Raw genomic sequence first — 10,892 nt, forward strand, 5'->3', positions numbered from 1 at the left:
TGCAGGGATTGAAAATGGCTGCCACCATTTGGTGCTTCTGTGTTTGGTTTTGAGTCAGAGTTTCACCGTGTAGCACTGACTGGCTTTGAATTCGCAGAAGTTTGCCTTCCTCACAGGTGCTGACATTGTGGGCTTCCACTTGAACTTTCTGAAAACGTTTTGATACTTTTGGGCTGAGTGAGTAGAGTTCGCCAATCAGGGACAACATTACTAAAAGGAAGGAACTGTCCAATAAGGAGCACGGCTAGTCAGTGTGCTCCCCTTTCCCAGGCCTTTTAAAATCTTTGCTTAGCAGAGGATGTTCTTGGAACAACCTGTTTTGGCCGATAGTGTGTTCTGCAGAGTGCAGACATCTTTGGGAGGAAACCTAGACTCATCAGAAGCACAGAATGGTGGGTGAGCCTTGGGCTGCTGGACAGTAGTTTCAGACTCTAGCTGCTTTGGAGCTCTGTGGGGCCACCATGTGAAGTCTGCCCTGGTGCTGTACAGTCCAGTGGAAGGTGGTCTGGCCCAGCAACGCCTAGGCCCACCTGTGCTTGAAGTGTGCACCCTACAGGCAGCCTTGACCCCGAGTCCCCAACTTTTCTGTTGCAGTGAAGCTGCTGCTTTGCAATCCACAACATGAGCTTGTGCTACACAGAAGTTCTGTGCTGGTGGGTTGGTGATGCTGCATCCAGACTGTGATGTGAGGGAGAGACGGTGTTGTGTGCAGTTTCCCTTGTCTTGTACTTCTCTTTGAGCTGATTTAGTTTTTGTTTTTTTAATGGTAATCACCTTTGATTTCCTTTCTCTCTGCTCCCTCCCCCACCTACTTTTCCTAACTAAGAATTCTTCCCAGTGCCCCTTAGTGTTAGGGGTTTTCTCACAGAACTATGACTTTACCCTTTAACACCTCATCCAGTATGGGTTTTTGCATGTTTATTTAAAAACAAAAACAAAAAAACTATATGCAAAAACTTTTTTTTGTCTCTTCCCCCCACCCCCCCACCCCCGCAGTGGTCAAAATTACCAGTTGGAAGAAAGAGAAAAAATTCAATTAACTTCAAATTTTATTTCCTTGGAGTGATCATTTTTGAGTTTAAAATTGGAATTTTGAAAGCTATGTCCAACTTTACTGAAAGTGAAAAGGGCTGGTGGATTTTGAAAAGATCTCTATGAAACTGAAATCATATTTCTGTTGCTGTTGCTTGTTTTGCTGTAGGCTGCTTTAAACAGAAGGGATTGGGAGTGTGAATTTGTAACCAGTAAATTTCCAGGATTCTAGTCCTTGCAAAAACAAAAACAAAAAAAGAACCCCAAAATGTTAACAATTTATCTCTTTGTTTTTGTCTTCAGATAGTGGGTTTTGTAGGTAGTGTGATTGCTGACCATTGGGAATGCTTAGGAAAGTTGATAAGAGAGAAAGACAAGTGTGCTTTCTACCTGCTGGAGATAGGTTATTTGAAATTTGCCTTGATTGTGCAGTACATTGATAATATATTTATTACTCTTGTATGTGTCATTGCTTTGATTTTCATTTTAATTTATAATTAATATTTAATTTAGTATTGTGTGTTTTGCTGTTTTGTCTTTGGAGGCAGAGTTTCTCTGTAGCCCTGGAACTCCCTGTGTTCACCATACTAGCCTTGGACGCACAGAACACCCTCCTTTGCCTTATGCATCCTGGAGTAAAGGCTTGCACCAACACCCCTGACTTTTTTTTTTTCTTTTTCCTTTTTTTTTTGAGTCAGGGTCACTTGTGTGCCTCTAGGTAGGCCTGGAAATCACTCTGTAACCGAGCATCATCAAGAGCCTTGAAATTCCAACCTCCTCCTCTCTTCCTTTCCAGTGCTTGTTTTATCCTTTCAATTCCTAGTGTATTGACTACTCTACTTACATATTCTGGTGACTTCAAAGAAAATGGCCCCCAAAGGGAATGGCACTATTAGGAGGTGTGGCATTTTTGCAGTATGTGTGGCCTTGTTGGAGGAAATCTTTCATTGTTGGTGTAGGCTTTTAGGTCTCCTTTGCTCAAGCTATGCTCAGTGTGGTACACAGTTCACTTCCTGTTGCCTACAGATCAAGATGTAGAACTCTCAGCTCTGTGAACATTTCTTTCAGCATTTTTGTCTTTGAAGCCTCCGTCACAACGATTCTTTAATCTCAGCTTTCAGTGTGCTCTAGCTTTGGTCCTTTCTAAAGAAAAATCTCTTGCCAATTCCTCCCAAAACAAATTCTAAATAGAACAGAGAACCTGGTCAGATCTACTTATACCAATGTCCCCACTTTTTCTTTTCTATTTCTTGTATTAAGCTTTTCATCTGGCTGTCATAAATGTCACTGAGAAAAGTGACGTAAAGCAGAAAGAATTTATTTTATTTCACAATTGAAGGGTGTCCATAAAATGTAGCACTTTGAAGTGGATGGTCAGATCCCACACAATCAGGAATTGAGTGACGTATAGTTGTCTGTGTCTCAGCTCCCTCCTTCCACTGATGTAATGCCTCCATAGTTTATAAAATGCTGCCTCTCAGGTAGGTGTGTGCGTTATTTTGAATGTGACTGACCCCTGTAGGATCGTATGTTTGAAAGCTTGGTCCACAGTTAACTGTTTGAAAAATATTAGGAGTTGTGGTCTTATTGTAGGTGTTTCAATGGGGGTGGTATTTGAGGTTTTAAAAGGCCATGGCAGACACCATGTACATCTTTTTGCCTGGTGCCTTTGGATCAGGAATAAAACATTCATTTACTGTTCCAGCTTCATGCATGTGTGCTTCCTGCCACGATTCTCATTGACCAATCCTCTAAAAGTATAGGCAAGCCCGATTTAATGTTTTCTTTTCTAATAGTTGCTTTATCCTGGTATCTCTTCACAGCAGTAGAGTAGTAACTGACTGTGCATCTTCCTTTCTTCTAATAAGAACTCAAAGGATTATACCACAATATTCTTGGATTAACCTTTGTCTACATAATCACATCGAGGTGTCTTCAGAAACATCCACCTTAGATGATTTAAGTTTCTTTCTGCCTGGGTGTTAAAAGTAACCAATCCATTATGTGCACTGTTTTAGGAGCCAGTGACCTTTGAGGATGTGGCTGTGAAGTTCACCTCAGGCGAGTGGGCTTTGTTGGATTCCAGTCAAAAGAAGCTCTACAGAGATGTGATGAAAGAGACGTTTTTAAACCTGACCTTCATAGGTAAAAACAAGCATGCTCCTGTTGCATATTCACTCAGAAAACAACTATTTCCTGCTTTTGTGTGTAGTGGTGTGATTTGAATTCCTGAATGGAACATGTGGTGACTTTAGTGTGCATGCCCATCTCATAAGAGCTAGATAGTAATAATTTCTTAAAAATCTTGAATATGTTATAATGAATTCTTTGGGTTTATTTCTAGAGAAAGGACTAGAAGAAAATGTTGAAGAGGACTACAAAGATCTCTGCAGAAATCTGGGGTAATTTATGTTCAATAGAAAGCAATTTTCATCAAACAATTGGGAGTGGTAGGACAACTGACATCCTACATAATGATCCAAATATATCTAAATGCAAATTGATTTCACACAGATTCCTATAATGGAGCATTGAATTGTATCATTTAATATTTGAGTATCTCATCTGTGCAATCTATAAATATCACCAACATGTGATGCCCCATCAAGTTCTGAAAGAGCTTTTCCAGTGGTTTATGAAGCAAAAACTTCCCTTCATATCCAAAAGTATTTACTATCTTTCTATATATTCTTTTGAGACTTGGAACATAAGTGCTGTGTTTTGTTTGCTTTCTTTTGCTGTGAACAAAACCATCTCTGGGGTGGAGCTCATTTTTATTTACTCTTCCTTGTCACAGTCCCATCATAAAGGGAAGCCAGAGCAGGAACTTAAGCCTGGCAGGAACCTAGAGGCAGGAACTGAAGCAGAGGTGATAGAGAAATGCTGTTTACTGGTGTGCTCTTCATCCTTTTCTCAGCTACCTGCCTGATTCAGCCCTGGCCCACATCTCTAGGGGAACACCACTCACAGTGGGCGGGGCCACTCCTTATCAATAATTCATTGAGAAAATGTCCCCACATACTTGCCTAAAGTCAGTCTGATAGGGCTGTTTTCCAGTTGAAGTGCCCTCTTCTCAGAAGTGCTTTCTCTCTTGTGTCAAGTTGTGAAATGCGAACCAGCACAACTGATCATGTGACACACAAATGCATGACTAATAATCTCTATTCTTTCATGGAATGTTTGTCCCTAAATACTCTTGATATCCCAATATAAAGTAGAATATGACATTTGAAGTCTCCCAGTGTTAAAAAGACTCTAACAGTTTAACTGGCTAGTCACTTTAAAATACCTGGATCTCTTTAAAATCTCCAAAGGTCTCTACTGTGAGCTCCTGAAAAATTATTAGTAAGTTTGTGCTTCTGTTTTCAAAGTAAGAAGAACCGGGGCTTACTTCTAGTCAGATCAATGCAAAACCAAAATCCTATAGTGTCAGTCATCCCCCAGATCCATATCCCATATTTGGAAATGGTTCACAATCTCCTGATGTCCTGAGTGTTTTGCATGATCCACCCTTTTGGTTCTGCAATGCACTTATCTGATAGTTTCAGACTGACTTCATTGCACAGCTGCTCAGTCCTTGGCAATCTTCCCATGGTACTGGCCTTTCTAATACACCAGAAGCTCCCCACATTAAACTTTCACCAATGGCCTCCTGGCCACTCTTCAGGGACTCCAACCCTATGACATGGTGCCATACATCAGCTTCTCCCAAAGCTCTTCTATCCTGGTGTTTCCACTTTGTCCAAATCAGCACCTTCAGTAATGGCCTCTCCTGGCCTTTGTTAGTGTTAGACCTCAGTTTCTTTCCAAAACCCCTTCAGTCTGGCAGGTCTCAGGATGCAAAAACCAGTGCCGCCTGGAAATTTCTCATAAACTATTATAATCTCAGCCAGCTTGAGATCTGGACTACATGTCTGTGTGCTGCAGCCATCTTCATGTGCGCTTGGCACCCTGTGGACTCCAAGTCTGTGTGCTGACTGAAATCCCCAAAGATTTTTCTTAAATGATGCTGTTTTCTTGTTAATACCAGGTCATTCTTCAAGCGCAGGTGATAGGGAAGCACAAATTCTTAATTTAAAACATTATAAAAACTGCCCCATTAGAGTATTTGATGTGCCCTCTATCATCTCTGAATCTATACAAGCCAGCCTTCCATCTTTTACATTGTTCTTAGTATCCCTATCCTCTAAGCTCCTGCAAATGCTCATTAACCTCTGAACAACATTCATTGATTTTTTTCCAGCCCAGTGTTCCAGACATTCTCATAGTCCTTTGTGCAGTGGTAAGCTCAGCTCTGTCAGAAAAATACCCCATGAACCTGGCACTCAACTTGTATTTTAGAGTGCTTTTTGTTCTTGTGATAAACACAATGACTAATGTCATCTTTGGGGTTAATGGGGCTTATTTTGGTTTACACTTCCACATTACAGTCCAGCAAGGGCAAACAGGACAGGAATTTAAAGTAGGTAGGAATCTGTAAGCCAGAATTGGAGACCATGGAGAAATGCTGCTCACTAGCTTGCTCCTCGCGGATTATTAAGGTATCTTTCCTACATAGCTCAAGCCTTCCTTCCTAGGGACCCACCACACAAAATGGTGTAAGCCCTCTCTCATTAATCAAGAATGAACAAATGCTCCCATAGACTTGATTACAGGCCCATCTAATGAAGCCATTTTCTCAATTGAGGTTCCCTATTCTTAGATGACCCTGGCTTGGGTCTAGTTAATAATAAACTAACCAACACAGGTAGAGTATATAGAATGCCAAAATGCCATAGTGTTATACAACTCTAAGTCATTATTATGATTGCTTCACAATGCTGGGACCTTTGCCTGAATGTTCACTCCTTTTATGTCCATTGATTATTTTATGTGTATGTATGTGTGCTTGTGTATATGACCTGTGCAAAAAAAGATTTGTGGAGGTCAGAAAATGACAACAGATCCTTCAGATCAAGAGTATCAAGAATTTGTCAGCCCTCCACATGTCAGCTGGTAAACAAACTGCAGTTAGCTGGAGGAGCAAGTATTGTTCTTAACCTCTGAGCCTTTAGTTCCTTTGTAATTCATTTTTTAAGACAAGGTTTCTCTCTGTAGCTTTTGGAGCTTGTCCTGGAACTGGCTTTGTAGACCAGGCTGGCCTCGAACTCACAGAGATCCACCTGCCTCTGCCTCCGGAGTGCTGGGATTAAAGGTGTGCCTCCTCCCCCCAGCTTCCTTTGTAGTTCTTATAGAAGTAAAGCCAACACTATACTTATTTACAGGAGAGGGTCTTCACATGCGGTCTATATACTGTCTTTAACATTGGAGGCATTTTGTTCTTGCCTGTGGAATAGTATAGTTGTAGTGAATCAGACGATCTGTCCTTCAATATTTCCCTCCTTTACAGTAATGGTCTTCTCTCTCTCTTTTTTTGCAGAACTCAGGTGGTTGAGAAAGACTGTGGGTATGAGTGTGATAGTCATTGTGATGAAATCCAGGAACCAATTTCAGAAAATAAAGACATGCCTTCTGCAATAAGAATTTGTGAAAGCCAAGCAAATGTAAGAAACATCATTGGTCATTCATCCTCACATGTGTGTCCAAGAGACCAAACTAGAGTGAAACAGCCTGAATATATGGAAGCTGTGGCAAAGGCTTTCAAACATGAGAAACACTGGAAATATATCATTCATTCTGAGTCACTTCAGGTACTTGAAACTTCTACAGAGAAATCCCATAAAAACCAACAATGTAATGAAGCCTGTAGGAGTCTCACTTCTGATAAGCCTCAAGAGAGAACTCAAACCAAAGATAAGTTCCGTGTGCGAGTCTTAAAGAGATACAAATATGGCCAGAAAGATAAAGGGATCCATACAGGAGTCAAACCATTTGTGTGTAAGCATTGCAAAGAAGCTTTCATGGATTCCAGTGACCTCATCAAACACCAAAAAAGTCATATTGGAGACAAAAATTACATTTGTAAGCTCTGTGGGAAAACATTTAAATATGCTTCATGTTTTGAGAAACATAAAGTAAGTCACAGAGGAGAGAAGCTTTATGCATGTAAGTATTGTGGGAAAGGCTTTACCCGCTCCTATGGTCGTAACGTCCATGAAAGTATTCACACTGGAGAGAAGCTTTATACCTGTGAGCATTGTGGAAAAAGCTTCACCAGTCTCACTTATTTTAAAATTCACGAAAGAATTCACACTGGAGAAAAACCTTACACATGTAAATATTGTGATAAACCCTTTGCCATTCTGAGTTCTCGTAATGCTCATGAAAGAGTTCACACTGCTGGGAAGGCTTATATATGTAAGCATTGTGGAAAAGCCTTCACCAGTTCTAGTTGGCGAAGTGTTCATGAAAAGGGTCACACTGGAGAGAAGCCTTATGCACTAAGTATTGTGGAAAAACCTTCTTTGGATCTAGTTCTCGTAACTGTCATGAAAGAATTCACACTGGGGAGAAATCCTTTGTTTGTAAAACATGTGGGAAAATGTTCCTTCTCTCTCATCATCTTACCAGCCATGAGCGAATTCACACAGGAGAAAAACCGTATGCATGTGAGCTTTGTGGAAAAACCTTTACCAGTTCCAGGTGGCGTAAGACTCATGAAAGAAGTCACAATTTAAAGAAGCCTCATTTTACATGTAAGCATTGTAGAAAGGCTTTCACCAGTTCAAAGCGCTGTGCTACTCATGAAAGAACTCACACTAGAAAGAAGCTTTATGCATGTAAGCTTTGTGGGAAAACCTTCACCAGGTCCACTCACCGTAACGCTCATGAAAGAACTCACACTGGAGAGAAGCCTTATACATGTAAGCATTGTGGAAAAGCCTTCCGTAGTTCTTATACTTGTAACATTCACGAAAGATCTCACACTGGAGAGAAGCCTTATGCCTGTAAGCAATGTGGGAAAACTTTCACTAGTTCCACTTGCCGTAACATTCATGAAAGAACTCACTAGAAAGAAGCTTTATGCATGCAAGCATTATGGGAAAACCTTCACCAGGTCCACTTACCGTAACACTCATGAAAGAGCTCACACTGGAGAGATGCCTTATAGGTGTAAGCATTGTGGAAAAGCCCTTCCTAGTTCTCATAATCGTAACATTCATGAAAGATCTCACACTGGAGAAAAGCCTTATGCCTGCAAACAATGTGGGAAAACCTTTGTCACTTCCACTACCTGTAAAAGTCATGAAAGATCTCACACTGGAGAAGCCATATGCATGTAAGCATTGTGGCAAGACCTTTACCATTTTGAGTTCACTTAATACTCACAAAAGAAGTTACAGTGGAGAGAAGCCTTATGCATGCAAGCATTGTGGAAAATTCTTTACCCGCTCCAGTTATCGTAATATTCATGAAAGAGGTCATACTAGAGAGAAGCCTTAAGCATGTAAGCATTGTGGAAAGACCTTTGTCAATTTCAGTTGGTGTAATACTTCTGAAAGAAGACTGGAGAGGAAGCCTTTATGTGTGGGGAAACTTCAGTCTGATGATCTTACATTCATGGAAGAATTCATACTGGAGAGAAGCTTTATGCATGCAAGCATTGTGGAAAAACCTTCAGCTGTACTTGTCATAAGAATCATGAAAGCTGTCACACTAGAAAATAGTATATAATACATTGGGGCAAAGCCTTCACAAATTCCACTTGCCATAGGAGTCATGAAAATATTCACACTGGAGAAAAACCATTTGGAAAACATGGGAAACTGTTTCTTTGCTCTCATTTTATCAAGCACAAAAGATCCCACAGTGGGGAGGAACATTATTAATGTCACCATTATGAGAGGCCTCTAATGCTTCCAGTTTCTGTAGCCTACATGGAGCAGCTTACACTGGGGAGAAGCCTTGTGCATGTAATCATCTTACAAAAGCTTTCATCAGTTCCATTTGCTGCAACATTCATAAAGAATTCACCCTGGAGTGAAACTGTACATGTGTAAGCATGTGGAAAAGCCTTTAGCAGTAAGTTTCTACTGTAGTCATGGAACAGTTTCACAGTGGTGAAAAACTTTGTAATAAATGTGGGAAATAATTCATAGAGTTTAGAAGCCTCTTCCTTGTGATGAGTGTGTGCCTTCATTTCTGTGTTTCACATCCTTACACAAACCTATGCAGTATCAGAGTGAAAAGGAGTACACTGGGTAGAACTTGTTCCAGTATTAACTCTGTGACACTGCGTTGGTCAAATTGCTTCTATTGTGAAATATGAAAGAATGTGGTTGGACCATGAGAAGCATCAGCTAGGAATAGTTCTTTCCAGAAAAGCTGATTATCTTAGTTACCTCCTTGGGTCATATGTGGTGGAAGTAGAGAGCTAATTATGAAAGCTGTGTTTTGACAATTGCATGCACATTTCCAAATGGAGAAGAGAGAGAAAGAGAGAGAGAGAGAGAGAGAGAGAGAGAGAGAGAGAGAGAGAGAGAGAGAGAGAGAGACTAACAAATACAATGTTTTAATGTGGAAAGAAACAGATTGTGAGACCCTTTAAAACCAATTTTAACTCAATATTTTAGTATATATAGGAGGAAAGCCACTTGCAGTGTATGTAATATGAGTTGTTTTTTTTTTATATGTACCCCTAGGCTTTGAATACAAGTGTAGTAGTGGTCCCAGTGAGAATGGCCCCTGTAGGCTCATAAATTTTGATACTTTGTTCTCAATTCATGGAACTCTGAGCATGATTAGGAGGTATGGTGTGTTGCAGAATATCTTTTACTCTAGGAAAGTTTTGAAGTTTCAAAAGAAACTGAAACTCCCAGTGTTTTCTCCCTGCCTCCTGACTATGGATTAAGATGTGAACTCACAGCTAGCTGTTCCTGCCACCATGCCTTTGCTATGCCGTGTTGGACACTAACCCTCTGTAACTGCAAGGCCAATGTAACATTTCCTTTTAAAATCACATTAATATTTGATTGGTCACAGGTATAGAAAAGAAGCTCTGACAACCAACTTGGAGCTTTAACAAAAACCAAATTCAATCAAAAGAAATTATTATCGTAAAATTATGAAATGGCTTTGTTTCCTTTTAAATGATATAAAATTTTTGTAACTTTTTTATGTAGTTAAATCTTACATCAGAAATACTTTGTGGAAGTTAGTCCAGAATATTTTAGAAATAAACAGCTTGAAAGAAGCACAGTCAAATTCTGAGCATTTTTATTATTGGCCCATTCTTACACAGGAGTTTTACATTTCATTATGCCTTTATTAGGAAGGTAAGATGTGGCTTTTCTGATTACTCTAGGTTGTATTTTCACATCTGAAGACATGGAGCTAGGAATTGCAGATGAGAGATGATAAATGACCTTTATCTTTGGGTCTGACTTACCAGTTGGTGAAACTGCTGAGAAGGATAAGATGATATGGCCTGGTTGGAGAGGGTGTGGCACTGGGATGACTTTGAGGTTTCCATGCACTTACTGTTTTAAATTAGCCCTGTTTCTGCTTTGAACTTTCATATCATGATGGAAGCTCTTAGTTACTGCCCAGGACTATGCTTGTTTGCCTACTGTTATGTTTCCTGCCTTGATAGTCATGGACTCTTAACTTCTGAAAGTGCCATTACATGTTTTCTTTCATAAATTGCTTTGATCACCAAGTCTCTTCACAGCAATAGGAAAATGACTAAGAACCCTGTGAACCAAAACAGTGATCATCATGGCAAGATATCAGTAAAGGTGCAGTAGTGGCATCCATATCTTGTGGGTAATCAGCTACTGTATAATTATATTTAAGATCTACTCAACAGGTAAGAAATTATGGCTGTAACCTGATTAACCAACCAGAATATGTCATGGAATTTAGGGAACCTCCATCTGCCTTTTTACTAAGTTAACATCATTCCCGAGTCACAGAATTCT

The 10,892-nt window shown here is 40.1% G+C and overlaps 1 protein-coding gene across 1 annotated transcript in view; it reads left to right on the top strand.

The window, feature by feature from the left end:
- LOC131900711 (zinc finger protein OZF-like) overlaps positions 1-7,776 on the top strand; it is a 42,781-nt gene extending 35,005 nt beyond the window's left edge. Inside the window, exons 2-4 of the mRNA XM_059252028.1 lie at positions 3,051-3,177; positions 3,377-3,434; positions 6,452-7,776. Of these exons, the coding sequence (XP_059108011.1) occupies positions 3,144-3,177; positions 3,377-3,434; positions 6,452-7,649 (1,290 nt within the window). The 5' untranslated portion in view covers positions 3,051-3,143 and the 3' untranslated portion in view covers positions 7,650-7,776. The remainder of the gene's footprint in view (positions 1-3,050; positions 3,178-3,376; positions 3,435-6,451) is intronic.
- Positions 7,777-10,892: the final 3,116 nt, after the last annotated feature.

This window comes from Peromyscus eremicus, unplaced genomic scaffold (genome assembly GCF_949786415.1).
Source record: "Peromyscus eremicus unplaced genomic scaffold, PerEre_H2_v1 PerEre#2#chr22_unloc_1, whole genome shotgun sequence".
Lineage (NCBI taxonomy): Eukaryota > Metazoa > Chordata > Mammalia > Rodentia > Cricetidae > Peromyscus > Peromyscus eremicus.